This window comes from Dasypus novemcinctus, chromosome 21, assembly GCF_030445035.2.
Source record: "Dasypus novemcinctus isolate mDasNov1 chromosome 21, mDasNov1.1.hap2, whole genome shotgun sequence".
In the NCBI taxonomy this organism is placed as follows: domain Eukaryota; kingdom Metazoa; phylum Chordata; class Mammalia; order Cingulata; family Dasypodidae; genus Dasypus; species Dasypus novemcinctus.
This window is the reverse complement of record NC_080693.1, coordinates 25,365,532-25,379,576: the sequence shown is the minus strand read 5'-3', so window position 1 is coordinate 25,379,576 and position 14,045 is coordinate 25,365,532. Positions and strand designations below refer to the sequence as shown.

At 58.8% G+C, this 14,045-nt stretch overlaps 4 protein-coding genes across 4 annotated transcripts; all 4 read left to right on the top strand.

Annotated features, from left to right (window-relative positions):
- The first annotated feature begins 71 nt into the window (after positions 1–71).
- On the top strand, positions 72–2,431 carry SPEM1 (spermatid maturation 1). The gene is made up of 3 exons (XM_004468764.2): positions 72–261; positions 373–430; positions 622–2,431. Exons 1-3 carry the CDS (start codon positions 118–120, stop codon positions 1,344–1,346), a joined length of 927 nt encoding a protein of 308 aa, XP_004468821.2. The 5' UTR covers positions 72–117; the 3' UTR covers positions 1,347–2,431.
- A 716-nt stretch (positions 2,432–3,147) lies between these two features.
- Positions 3,148–4,978, top strand: SPEM2 (SPEM family member 2). Its single transcript, XM_058283594.2, is given in 4 exon segments — positions 3,148–3,306; positions 3,448–3,505; positions 3,626–4,311; positions 4,313–4,978. Coding segments are annotated over 4 exon segments (1,491 nt in total). The 5' UTR covers positions 3,148–3,168; the 3' UTR covers positions 4,922–4,978.
- Positions 4,979–5,668: 690 nt separating this feature from the next.
- Positions 5,669–9,175, top strand: SPEM3 (SPEM family member 3). The gene is given in 4 exon segments (XM_058283595.2): positions 5,669–5,852; positions 5,999–6,056; positions 6,176–9,078; positions 9,080–9,175. Coding segments are annotated over 4 exon segments (3,138 nt in total). The 5' UTR covers positions 5,669–5,714; the 3' UTR covers positions 9,119–9,175.
- Positions 9,176–11,357: 2,182 nt separating this feature from the next.
- TMEM102 (transmembrane protein 102) lies at positions 11,358–13,483 on the top strand. Its single transcript, XM_004468716.4, has 2 exons — positions 11,358–12,054; positions 12,157–13,483. The coding sequence occupies exons 1-2, from the start codon at positions 11,841–11,843 to the stop codon at positions 13,473–13,475; spliced, it is 1,533 nt and encodes a 510-aa protein (XP_004468773.1). The 5' UTR covers positions 11,358–11,840; the 3' UTR covers positions 13,476–13,483.
- The last annotated feature ends 562 nt before the right edge of the window (positions 13,484–14,045 follow it).

Genomic DNA, 14,045 nt, shown 5'->3' with positions numbered 1-14,045 from the left:
CATCATTGTGACCCGCTTGCTGCCCCCAGGAGCCTCTGGGACAGGCAGGTGGGCTGGCAGGCAGTGTGGGCACAGTGGGCTGGGGGCCTAGGGGCCCGGGTGGCCCTAAGGACCCCCATGGCCATAGCTGAGCGGCCACAGCCCAGGTGGGCCTCGTATCACAGCCCCAGCACCAACAACTGCCAGGACCTGGGCAACTCCATCCTGCTGCTGCTGGGTCTTATCATCTGTATTAATATTGGCCTCAACATGGTGACCCTGGTCAGGGCAGGGCCGGGCGGGAGGGTGCCGGGGGGTGGGGGGGAACAGTCGGGGGGGGGGTAGGCCTGATGTCAGGGCCCGCCCACGGTCACTGTATCCTCCCGCACCTAGCTCTGGCGCCAGCTCCGTTGCTTCTTACGCCGAATATTCCATATCATTTGTGAGAAAGGTAAGTGGGGATGTGCGTGGGGCAAAGGAAACCAGGCGTACAAGCCCAGCCCTAGGCCGACCCCTTCCCGCCCTCCCCTGACACCATAGCTGGCAGGTTCCCCCTCGGTCCTGCCTCTCCAACCCTGTAGGAGCCCACTTCCCCATGGCCCCCCACTTCCCCACGGCCCCCCACTTCTGCCCCATCCACAGACACTCTCAAGTCATCTTCACGTGGGAAGCAGACCACCTCTCAGCCCTCGAGGAAGGAGAGCTCCCCTGAAGTCCACCTTCGATGCACCATGGACCCTGTGAAAATGACCGTGACGCCCCCACCCACTCACCGCCACCGTCATCGAGGCTCTCCCAAGCGCCACCCAGTAGCCTGGGCCCCTGACGCCGATGACGAGAAGCCCCTACACCAGCACCAAGCCATCTGCTCCCACAACTGGGATTGCCCTGAGGACTGGGAAGGCTTCAAATCCACCCAAGAGATCTGGGCTCCCTGGGCCCAGGAAACCCTGGAGCCAGCTGCTCAGACCATCCGTTTCCGGGAGACCATAGAGGGAAAGCCCCTTAAAACCAAGATCCAGTCCGAGCTGGGCCTAGAGGCTTACGTGTACCCTGTGAACCCCGCACCACCCACCCCGGAGGCCCTGAGCCATAAGAACAGTGGGCAGGAGGCAGAGGTGGCGCCGTGCCCACCTGCTGTCCCGCCCATGCGGGGGCCCGCCGCAGTCCCCGACATCCCCCGGCGCCGCTCCTCAGCCCGCGTGGTGTATAATGCCCGCGAAGTGAGGCGGCGGCTTCGGGAGCTGACGCGGGAGGTGGAGGCCCTGTCCCACTGCTATCCTCTGGCCTCCGGATCTAGCACCGCTGAGGGGACGGGCCAGGACTGGGTATACCGTTCCCTGACGGGGAAAACACTGGGAGAATAAAAAGGAGAGAGGAGGTGGCTGGTGGTGGTGTTTGGGGGCTCCAGGGCCCACACAGCACCCAGAAGCCCTGGTGGCTCAGGGAATGACCTCCCTAGCAACAGGGCCCAAGGACCCTCATCAGCCTTTTGCCTTGGGTGCTGCCTTCCACCCTTCCTCAGAACCTCCCTTAGCTCTTGGCCCTGGTCCTCAGCAGTAGAGGGGAGACCCCCACTCCTTTGGCCCTAACCCCTCAGAGGTCGGGTTTAGGCTGTAGCCACAGGTGAGGTGTGGATGGTCACTCCCTCTTAGGCTCTGGTTCCTGGGGGGAGGGTTGGCTAAGAGAGAGGGTGTCTAAGTCCTCAGAGTTCCCCAGTCCAAACCTGAAGCTCCTGTACCCCCAAGCAGGCTCAGAGCGGAGGATGAAATACAGGGCTGCCTCACCGTATCATCACAGCCTTCTGTGACCTCACTCCTCTGGTTCACACCCAGGTTCAGGGAAGACAGGTGTTCATGGTCACAGGGACACCAAAGGTCAAGTTCACAGCTTCAGATGCTCCACCCACCTGTAGGATTTCCACTGAGGGATTCCCATCGAGTCAGTCCGGCTCAGCAGAATCTCCCAGCTTCCTCAATTCTCCACATGAATTTATCAGAATATTCCATCCTGCTAGACAGCCAGGAAACCAAGGCCCTGCCCTCCTAGACGGTTGGGCTCACACGTATGCATGCGCACGCACACACACACACATACGTGGGAACAAGGAACCACACGAGTGAGCCCAGGCTAAGGAGCTGAACCCCACTTTACACAGCAGGTGGATTCCTGGACTGTGGGAAGATAGGTCTTTTGATTACATTCAACGTTATCGATCAATTTAAGTCAGTTCCATTCCGTGGATACGTATTGAGCACCTACTATGGATTTAGAAGCTTGATGGGAAATGCTCACTGTCCTTGACCTCAGGCCCTCCTGAGTGATTCATCATGTGAACGGTCTCAGGGTCCCCAGGGCGCCTCTTTCATGAACCCCAGTAATGAACCCAGTATAAATCAAAGAATCCTTTTGTCCTATTGACAATTACATCTATTTTTGTGCTTTTGTTCTATTTCATGTGGTTTTCTTAATTCTGACAATTTTACAATTTGAAGGGAATGGGTCAGTGGGAAATTAGTGGGCTGGGAAGGAGAGAAACTGTGGTTTGGAGGGGTCCAACCTCAGCCAGGTGGGTGGCAAGCCTGCTCTGAAGTTGAGAGGCCAGTGGGCTCAGTGACCACCAATAACTACCTAGGGCTGCCAGCCAGGCCAGGAGGGGGACAGACAGGATGAGGTGCTAGAGGGATTGACAGGGGAATGGGCCGGGCAGGAGAGGTTGGTGCGGTGATCCCAGAGGGCTCGCATTGCATCCAATTACCCTAGTCGCTGGCCCCAGGGAAGACATGGGATGGGGAGCAGCCACAGGTCTTAAAAGAACAATGACTTGGAGGGAATCCTTTGTGCATGATTCAAACCCTGTGAAGACTACCTCATGTCGGTCGCTACCATATTTTCAGACTGGGAATTGGGTGGGGGCTAAGCAAGCCCTCATGGAGATGGAGAGACAGAAATGGGGGGGAGCTGGGGCCTGGGTTCCATTAAGTGGATGCTGAGGGCAAAGATGGCCAGCATTGTGGCCAAAAGGGCTGCCACCTCTTCATTGTGACTGCCCAACTTGCCTCTTTATGACCCGGCTCCACCACCAGCTGACAGATGTCCCCAGGTCCTGGTATGAGCGCAGTGTGGGCCGGGGCCGGTGGGGGGGGGGTGGCGGGGGCACGGCCCGGGTGGCCCTAGGACCCCCCCGCCATGGAAGACCAACCCTGGTGTGACAGCCTGGGGTGCTGCAGTCAATACCAAGACAGTCTGCAGAATGCGGAAGACTTCCTGCTGCTGCTGCTGGGCCTCATCATTCTCGTCAACATCGGGATCAACATGGCAACTGTGGTCAGTGACGGTCGCGGCCACTGTGGTCAGTGAGGGTGGGAGCCAGGTGTAGCCTGCACCTCCCCTTGTGGGAGCGGTCTTGGCTGGGGTGGGGGGAGCTGGAGGTGGAGAGCCTGACCTTCACTCCCACCCCACCCCCAGATGTGGCATGGGCTCCAGAATGCCTTAGACAAGATGATCTATTGGATTAGTCAGAAAAGTAAGTATGGCAGCGAGTGAGGTAGGGGACCGCCCACCCCAGCCCTAGAAACCCTGGCTTATGGTCCCAGTCGAGCTCTTCCGACAATGACCCTGACCTCGTGGACAATTGCTCCCCCAGATGATGCCCGGCAGACTTGTCAAACCTCCCTGAACGGTCAGAGGCAGGCTCCGGTCAGGAATGTCCACATCCACTGCACCCTAGACCCTATAGAGGTGAACATGGCCCAGTCCACCTGCTACTCTTCTTCCTCCTGCCACCATCTCCGAAACCACCCTCGCCGCCGCCCCCGCCGCCCCCACAGCCGCCGCCGCCGCCGCCACCCCTGCAGCCACCAATGGAGGTTTCAGAACCACAGACAACTCCGCCGCGACCGCCCAGGCTTCCGTGGCCTACATCGCAGCCGCAAGATGACACATCTGCGGGCCGTGCCCTCCTTTGACCCAGAGGACCCAGAGTCCTACCTGGAGGACGATGATGACCTGTCCCTCCCACCTGCCAAGGCCCGACGCAGGGGCTGGGGGAGATTCTGTCCGAGGCTGGGTCTGCCCTCCAACCTGGGCCTGTGGGGCCGCCAGGGCGGCATCCTGGCCAGCCTGCCGCCACCCTCTCTCTACCTCTCCCCCGAGCTGCGCCGCCTGCCCAAGCGCGTGGAGGCCAAGTCTGAGCTGAGGCTGCAGTCCTATGGCCCCCAGTGCTCACAGTCCCGCGTTTGGGGCAATGCGGAAGCCGAGCAGTGGGCCTCGTCGCCACCGCCTCCCCGCCGGCTGCCCCCCAACCCCTCCTGTGTCCCTGGCGGGCACAGCCCCCCCCCCTTCACGGGGCCAGCTGCTCTATGACTCCTGGGAGCAGCGGCGGCGCGGTCTGGAGTGCTCGGAGCCCCCGCCTGCCCTGGTGGCCCGGCCCGCCCGGCCCGAGGCCCTGGTGTACCGGGAGATCTACTCCCCGCAGTCTCACCGGCGGAACCTCCCTGGCCACATGTACGGCCAGTCCAATCGCAGCCCCCACCCGTCCACAGGACACTTGAACTTCAGCGCCCGGGACCCGCACGAGGTCCGGCGCCGGCCGGCCGACTGGGCTGAGACCACGCCCGCGCGGCACATCCTGACCACCTCCACCTCCCTCACCATGCTGGGCGAGACGTGCCCGCGGGCCCCCGCCCCGGGCCCGGCCCCGCCGCCCCACGCCTCCCAGCCCCTGCCCGTGGTCCAGGCTGCTGAGCCCGCCCCGCCCCCAACCACCTTCGTCCCACTCAGCCGGAACCCCGGGGGCACCGCCAGTTACCAGGTGTACGACAGCCTGGAGCTAAAGCGTCAGGTGCAGGAGAGCAGAGCGCGGTCCCAGTCGCTGCCGCCGCTTTCCACCTCAGCCTCGAGGCCCTCTCTGCACAGGAGCCGGGCTGGGAAACTTAACTGACTGGGCGGGGTGGGCACGTCAGGCAGGGGGGAATAAAGAGAAACAGAGTCCAGTAAACACTGCCGTGGTCTGTTGCTTGCGAGCGCCAACCCTTCTGCTGGCCTGGGCCCTTGCCCTTGGCTTTGGAAAGGAGACATCAGTGTCCTCTAGGGGGGAGTTTGTCTCGGGCTCAGTGGCCGTGGTCCTGTCGGCGGCCCCCTCCCGGGCCCGCGCGTGCGCTGAGCAGAGCTGGCGGGTGCGGGCTCAGAAGCCCTGGGGTCTAGGCACCCACCCTGTCTCTCTCAGCCCCACAAAAGACACTTGAGGCCAGATTCCAGACCTGGGGGTTCTGTGTCTGGCAGATCCAGGCCCACGGCCCAGGGTAGGACAGGAAGGAGCCAGGCTCTGGGGCGGACCAGCCGGTCCTACCCCAGGGCTTCGGGACCAACGTCTTGCCAGTTTCAGGACTGGTCAAGGGGTGAAGGAGGCTCAGCATTTTCAACTAAAACTGCCGGAATGACTAAATGGGTGAGTGCGTGAACGAGTGAGTGGGCAGTGTGCTCACTGGAGAGAGGGGAAAGGGAAGGTGTGCTGGGCTCCAGGCCTCTGTCTGACTGTCCAGACTCAGGTGGCCCAAGGCCAGTTACCAGGGACCTCTAGCCTGGGTCCTCCTCTTCCTCCCCCTCCCCCACTGTGACCCCAACCACCCATCCCATTGTGACCCAGTCCCTCTCCCCCTCCCCCACCAGAGGAGTCTGGCTCCTAGCAAGTGTGTGGGGGCCAGGGGGCCCAGGAAGTCCTGGGACCCCCGGCCATGGATGAGCAAGTCCACTGCGGAGCCCAGGTGTGCTCTGGCAACAACCCCAGGAAGTGCCAGGACTTAGGAGACTCAATTCTTCTGCTGCTGGGCAGCTTCATCTTGCTCAACGTGGGGCTCAACGTGGTGACTCTGGTCAGGGCAGGGCCTGGGGCACAGGGTGGGGGAGCTCTGGGATCTCTCCGGGGCTAAGGTGGGAGGGCTGCTGGGATGTGGCCAGAACAAGGGTTGGAGTTCAGGTCACCCTACTTCTGAACTCTCCTCTCCCCTGCTTCCCTCAGCTCTGGAGGCAGCTGAAGAACTCCTTGAGGATTCTTTTCCACCATTTTTCCCCCAAAGGTGAGTGAGCTCGGGTTTGGGGTCCAGGGGATGTGGGCCTGTCCCCTTTCTTTGATCCCTGTCCCTTTTCTCAGCCCCTCAGGGACCCAGGCCTTGTCCCATCCCACCTCTCCCTGCAGACAAGCAGCCCAGTCGTACAGGCAGCCATCCTGTGTGTATGCACTGCTCCATGGACCCCAAGACCCTGAGCCCAAGAATCTCTTCTCGCTTCCATCGCCGCCCAAGCTTCCCGGTCGGGCACGCTAGCCACCAGGACTCCTGGATCCCAGACCCAAAGGATGAGAAGGCTTCTAGAGGTTGCTGGATGCCACCTGAATGTGGGCACACCAGGGCTCCCACGGAAGCTGTGTGCAGACCAGGGAAGGAGGAGATGTTGGGAGCTGGGGAGGCCCCTCGGGCCACAGCCTTAAAGGGCCAAGCCTCCCTTTTCTTCAGGCCAGAGACACCTTCCCAGATCCATGGCCCCATGGACAACTTCAGGGCCCATGACCCGAAGACGAGCAAATCGGACGTGGTTCCACTGAGCTTGCCTCAAGAGAGCAAGACTAAGACCCCAGACTATGCCCCAGCCCAGTCCCTGGCCCCTGTGCACCCTTCAGCCCAGGCCCCGACCCACTCCCCAGGCCACACCCAGGACCACTCCCCGGCCCCTGCCCCGACCCATGCCCCTGAGCACATATCAGTCCACACCACAGCCCATACCCCAGCCCATGCTCGTCTACCTCACGCCCATGCCCACACTCCAATCCCTTCCCCAACCTTTGCCCCAACTCCTCCCCCAACTCCTGTCCTAGCCACTACTACTATCCCAGCACCTACCCCAGCCCCTGCTCCAACTCCTGCCCCAGCACAGGTCGTGGCCCTGACAACCGCTCCAGTCATGATTCCTGTCTCTGCCTCAAAGCATACCCACATCCTAACCCCTACCCCCTCTAATTTGGCTGCCTTCAGCAACGGCCTTTCCACTGGGCACGTGATATATGATGCCCGTAGGGTAAAGCAGAACTTCTTCCATATGTGCAGCCCCCAGAACTCTGGGTATTTCAGAAAGGACATGTGCAATCTCTCCAGACCCCAAGAGAAGCAGGGGCCAGTGAGTTCTGGTGCATTTGAGCAAACATCAAAGCCACACAGTAGGGATGCCACCATCTCCCCTAAAGGCTCCATTCTGGGCTACCTGGAGTTGAGGAATCTGGAATGGAAGACACCAGATGATGGCAAAGACAAATGCTCCCAGCCCCAGACCTTCCCTTACTATAGCTTCCATCCCATCAGTTCTGAGAGGAGGGACACGGACTCCCAGGCCCCAGTCTACCCCAAGTTTCTGGTCTTCTCCCAAGAGGCTGCAGCTTCTAAACCTTGCCTTCATTCTCCAAAAAGTGCCCAGAGTTTACTGTGTACTCTTCCTGCACCATGCACTCTTTCCTTGCCTCTTATTCCTCCCAGATCTTTGGTCCTTTCTCAATCCACCAGCCATCAGAAGTCTTCCACATTAATACAAACCTCTACCTCTTTCCCAGACTCCAAGGCTCCTCAGCCCACCCCACTTTCCCAGTTCCCTCCCCAGTTCTCCATTTCTAAACCTCTCATCCAACCCCAATTCCCTGAAAGTCACAAGAGTGTAGGCGTTACCCAAGACCCTGACCTCCAAAGGAGCCCAAGCCTTTTAAAAGATTTTAGCATTCACAAGAACACTGGCCTTAACCAAAATCCAGGCCTCCACAAGAACCCAAGCCTTAACCAAACTCCAGGCCTTGACAAGAGCCCATGCCCTTCCCAAGACTCGAGCTTTCACAGGAGTCCAGACATTACCCAAGATTCTGGCACCCAAAAGAGCTCCAGCCCTGCTCAAGATGCTGATGTTCTAAGCCCACATTTTACCCAACCCTCTGGCCTCCAGAAGAGCACACCAGTTACCCCAACTTCTGACTTTCAGAGGAGCTTGGGCTTTATGCAAGATGCTGGAGCCTATAGGAATCTAGACCCAACCCAAGAGACTGCCGTCTACAAAAACAAAAGCCACCCCCATGCAACTGGCCTCCATAAGAGCCCAAGTCCTTCTCAAGATTGTGGAGGTTATAAGAGTAAAGGTATAGTCCAAGACCCAGGAGTCTATAGGAACCTAGGCTTTACCCAAGAGTCAGGCCTGCAGAAGAGCCCAGGCCTTGCCCAAGACATTGGAAACAAGACCCCAGGCTTTGCCCAGACTGCTGGCCTCTCTAAGGGCTCAGGCCTTACCCAAGATTCAGAAGACTGCAAGAATCCAGGTCTTACTCAAGATTCTGGAGCCTATAGGAGCCCGGGCCTTACTCAAACCCCTGACGTCGAGAGGAGATTTGGTCTTACCAAAGATGTTGGAGTTTCCAGGAGCCCAGAACATACCCAAGACCCTAACCTCCACAAAGGCCAAGGAATTAATCAAGATCCAGGCCCCCATAAGGACCCAGTCCTTACCCAAGAGTCGAGCCTCCCTAAGATTAATCAAGATCTGGGCCTCCACAAGGATTCAAGTCATATCCAAGATCCTGGCCTCCACAAGTTCCCAGGCCTTGTTCTAGGTACTGGCTCTGTCCAAGGCCCTCTTCAGGCCCCAAAGTCAACGCCGGCCATAATGAAGTCATTTGTATCCAAAGACGCTCCTCAGAGGGAGGACTCAGAGCAGCACATACCATGGACTTCTGTCCCACACAGTCAGAATTCTTGCTCTTCCAAGGCCCCGGTGATGAACAATGACCTGCAAACTTTCTCAGAGGTACCTGTACTAATTGAGGTACAGCCACCCTCCCGGAAGGCAGGTAGCCAAGACATGGTATACCGCCCTGTGAATATAGTTCCTTCAGTCTGCCAGAACTATCGCCAGATGTCTATGCCTCCCAAAATCAACTCAAAGCTCCACTGCCCTGGACCAGGTGCACGGGCCGGGCATGTGGTCTTTGATGCCCGCCAGAGACAGTTAGGAGTGGGCAGGGACAAGTGTGAAGCTCTCTCCCCAAGGCGCCCTCGCCAAGAGACAGCCAGCAACCCACGGGAGTCCAGCAAGGAATGGGGATATCAGTATGTGATGAGGACCTTGGATAAAGAGGGGACAAAGATACATCAGGAATAAAGAGATGAGAGAAGTGTTCTGTGGTTGTTTGGGAACATCCACCCAGCCCCATCCCTGACACTGTCCACCCACAGGGTCTGGTGAAGACCAGACCTGTCCCAGGCCCTGCCTGTCCTCCATAGCTGCGTAGCCAAACCCATTATCCTCAAGGCCCTAGAACTGCATCGTCCAATGCAGTAGCCACTAGCCAAATGGGGTTATTAAAATGTAAATTAAAATTAAATAAAACTTAAAATTCTGTTACTGAGTCACATTATCTACATTTCAAATACTCAGTAGCCCCATGGGCTAGTGGCAGCTGTATTAGAAAGCACAAATTAGGACATTTCCATCATCACAGAAAAACTTATTGGGCAGCCATGCTCTCGGTTTTAGAGAAAGTTTCCTTTCCCTTTCCACCCACTCCCAGCATCTTCAAAGCTCCCAAAGAGTCGAGAGAACTTAGTTTCTCTTAAGATGGCTCAGAGGCTACCCTTTGAGGAGGTGGTGAAATGGAGTGATGCCTGGTTGCCCCAGACCATAAGAAGGAACCCAGTCTTCAGTTCTCCTGACCTGGCCTCTTGGGTCACAACCTAAAGGATGGAAGCCTACCTCCCCAGTTCTGGGCTGTGTCTTGGGGCTCTGGGTACCCTAGGAGCCCCAGCCCTGGTTGCTGAAGAAGTGATGCCTAGGAACCCCTGAGGCCTGGGCACCCTGAGTTGAGCTCTGGTGTCCAAGAGCCCCCTCCTTTAAAGGCCTCTGGTTTTTCCAGGTGTCCTTGCTTACTCTCTTGCCCACAGATTATGCCTACCCTACACTGAACATGGTCCTTGGGCAGAAGGAAAGTATAATGTCCTGGCCCAGCGATGGATTGGTCTGGCCTGTGAGCCTGTCCCTTCCTACCCATTATCCTAGCTCCTGATCCTACCCTGGATTTAAGCTGTGCCCTGGTCTCTGATAGCAAAGATTATTGACAGTAATTTCCTGTCCTTGATAATATACCATCACCCTGCCCCCAACCCCATTGGAAGTTTGTTCTGGACTTGATCTTTAGTCTTGATAACACTTCTTTGTGTGCACATAAGCTGTGTGGTTCAAAAGTGTTTTTTCTTTGCCACCTCTCATGAATGTCTGAGGTGGGTGTCACTGCTAGTATGTGTGTCCCTCTCCTGGTCAGATGTCCTCCTTGAATCACTTCCTGAGTGTTCCTGCCTAACACTGTCACCTCTGATCCCAAAGATGCCAGCCCACCCAGCTGAGGAGCCCCTTCCAACACCTCCCTGGCTCAGTTCTGTGACCTTGGACAAGTCATGTGCAAACTTTCTAGGCTGCAGTTTTCTTATCTCATAATTGAGGGAGTTAATAATTGCATGGGGGAAGGGGACTTGGCCCAATGGACAGGGCGTCCACCTACCACATGGGAGGTCCGCAGTTCAAAACCCAGGTCTCCTTGACCCGTGTGGAGCTGGCCCATGAGCAGTGCTGATGTGCGCAAAGAGTGTCCTGCCATGCAGGCATGTCCCCCGCACAGGGGAGCCCCACGCGTAAGGAATGCGCCCCATAAGGAGAGTCACCCAGTGCGAGTGCAGCCTGCCCAAGAATGGCACCACACACAAGGAGAGCTGACACAACAAGATGACACAACAAAAAGAAACACAGATTCCCAGTGCTGCTGGTAAGAATAGAAGCGGTCACAGAAGAACTCGCAGGGAATGGACACAGAGAGCAGACAACTGGGGGGGCTAAGGGGAGAGACATAAATAAAAATTAATTAAATAAATAAATGTATTTTTAAAATAAATAAATGCATGGAAGAGTTCTCCCAGGTTTACATGACCAGAGCTCCTCCAATCACACATGGGATCCAGGGGCCCCTATTTTTCCCCAGTTGGTAGGGTGTATCTCCCATCATTTGTTATCCAGGTCCATCCTATTATGATTCTTCCCCAACTCCAGGGAATGCTTGGGTGGGGTGGATCTGGCCTTGGAAAGACAGAGCAGGCTAGCTCCATAGAAACTACAACTTCCATCAGGCACTGCTTCAGCAGAACAGGAAAGGATGTGAGGGTGTGACTTCAGTGCCCTAGGAGCTCCAGAGACAAACTACAACTCCCAGGATAGCAGGAGATCTCAGCAGGTGGAAAGGAAGGAGTGCATTCTGACCGGAGGCGGGGTCGGGCGGGAACCTTCCCCAAAAGCATCCCCCAAAAGGGGCGTGGTTGTGATCTAGGGGCGGGGCCACATGGAGAAGAGGAAGAAGTTACCTGCTGACTCGTTCTATCCACCCTCTTCCCTAACTGTTGCAGCTACCCCTAAGAGGGAAGCCGCAGACCCTACGCCTCTTCCGAGAAGAGGTAAGGGGAGATTACCAAAGGAAATTGCCAGGCGCCGGCGGCGACTGGCTATTGCATCCTGTAGGAGGGACCCAACAGCTAATTTTTACCTGCTGAGTCAGGTGAACCGGTCCACAAGGGCGGGGACCTGTATGAGAGAAGGGCAAATACGGAGGAGGTATTTATTCGGTTTGAAAAAAAAAGAACTCCTCGTCTGCAGACCCAGTTGTAGATTGTGTAGAGGGCACTCGCCCAGCCTCGGGAAGAGGGAAGATCAGATCCGGGCGACTTTTCCGCAACAAAGCAAAGGCAGGTCTAGGCTGCCTCTCGGCGGCGTTTTCCCCTAGTCAAAAACGATAGAGCTACATGGCTTCCGCTGTCTGGGCGGGTGCCACCTGGTGGGGCCCACCGCCCCCAGCCCCAGCCCGGCCGCTCACGGACATTGACTTCTGCTCTGGGGCGCAGCTTCAGGAATTGACCCAGCTGATCCAGGAGCTGGGGGTGCAGGAGAGCTGGAGTAATGGGCCCGAGCCGGGGCCAGACCTCCTCCGGGCCAAGGACTTTGTCTTTTCTTTGCTTGGTAAGTAACTCTCCTTGCCTTTGGGAACTCGCAGCTCCCAGCCACACTGCGTACCTGCCCCGGCTTTGGACCATGTCCCCACTATACCTTCTCTTCCTTTAGGCCTCGTTCACCGCCGGGACCCCCGCTTTCCTCCCCAGGCAGAGCTCTTGCTGCTTCATGGCGGGATTCGCGAGGGCTCCCTGGATCTGGGCCCTGCACCCCTGGGTCCCTATGCCCGGGGACCTCACTATGACTCCGGCTTCACGCTCCTGGTGCCGGTATTTTTGCTGGACGGCCCTGGGCCGGAGCTGCAACTGGACCTGGACTCCTGTTACGCGTGGCTCCGCCTCCCAGAGCTGGAGCGCGGACCCTCCGTGCGGGAGGCGTGGCAGGATTGCCTTGGACCCCCGGTCCCAGGAGGCCGTGATTGGATTCATCCAACCGAGAGCGAAGGGAGTCCCAAGGACCCGCAAAGCTCCGCGGACCAGCGACACGGTTACCTCACGGAGCCTGAGCCGCACGAGTCTTTGGAAAAGTCACTTAGTGACGTTTCAGAGCCCGAGTCGAATCGGCGTGACTTCACGGATCCTGACCCTCCAGCACCATTGAGAAAACTGAGTGGTGACGTCGCCGAGGCCGCCGTCGAATGCCAGGTCCCGAAGCCGTCGGAGGCGCGGGAGGCGTGGCCCACATTGTGCCCCGCCCAAGTCGCTGCCTGGTTCTTTGCTGCGCTGGCAGCAGTCGCCGAGACCCTGATTCCGGTCCCAGGCTCCCCGCGCCTGGTGCACGCAGCCCGCCACGCGGGGTTCACCACCGTCCTCCTGGCCACTCCGGGCCCCCCGCGCCGCCTACTGCTCTTCGACCTGATCCCTGTGGTGTCCGTGGCCGGCTGGCCGGAGGGGGCTCGGAGCCACTCGTGGGCGGGCCCGCTGGTGTCCCGGCCAGCCTCCTTCTACCTGGTGCCCGGCGGCGGCCCAGAGCGATCGGGCGCCTCCGGCTGGCAGCTGTGCTTCGCCCGCCAGGAGCTGGCGCTCAAGGCGCGCATACCCGCTCCGCTCCTGCAGGCGCACGCCGCGGCCCAGGCGCTGCTGCGCCCGCTGGTGGCGGGGACCCGGACCGCGGCGCCCTACCTGCTGCGGACGTTGCTCTACTGGGCGTGCGAGCGGCTGCCCGCGCTGTACCTGGCGCGGCCCGAGAACGCCGGCGCCTGCTGCCTCGGGCTGCTGGACGAGCTGGGCCGCGTGCTCGAGGCTGGGGCGGTGCCCCACTATTTTCTGAACGGATGCAAGCTCCTTGCGGGGGACTCCGCCGCCGCTTTCCTCCCGGGGTTGGCCCGGCTCCGCGGGGACCCTGCCGGGGCTCTGCGTGCCGCCGTGGAGGAAGCCAAGGCTGCGCGCAAGGGGGGCGGCTTGGCGGGCGTGGGGGGCGGGACCCATTAAAGACGCTACTCCTACCCGCGTGGAAAGTGCTTCTTTGGGGGAGCGGGATGGGGAGGGCACAGCCTGCGCGCCTGTCCTGGGAAGCTGACTACAAGACCTCCTCGTGGGTTCCCCCCATATCCCCGGCCCCGGCCTTTACGCTCTCCAAATGTGACGCCAGCGTCCCTCCCGCAACCCTCTTCGCCCAGTTCTTCTGGTCTTTTCTCTTAGAAGTCAATAGAGATGGGGGAAATACATGCTGGCAAATCGCGGAAAGGAGCTGTATGGAGGCTGGAGACTAACCAATTTGGTTCACACATCAGAGGCGTACAAAGGAGGCCAGACTTCGCCCCAGGCGCGACCATCATCTCTCCAGGCCTTCCCCTTTTCCTCAACCAGTCTGTTCACACTGCAGCCGGGGCAGGAGGGACCCCTTTCCATTTCTGAGGCGTCAGCCATTCCATCTATCTTCAGCCCACCTACTCCCCCTTCCAGAATTCCTTTCAGTGGAGTCGCCTCCCTATCCCTCCTCTAAACCCCTGAGACGTGTGGCCCAGCCTCGGCTCCGTCCCCACTCCCCGCCCCCAAGGA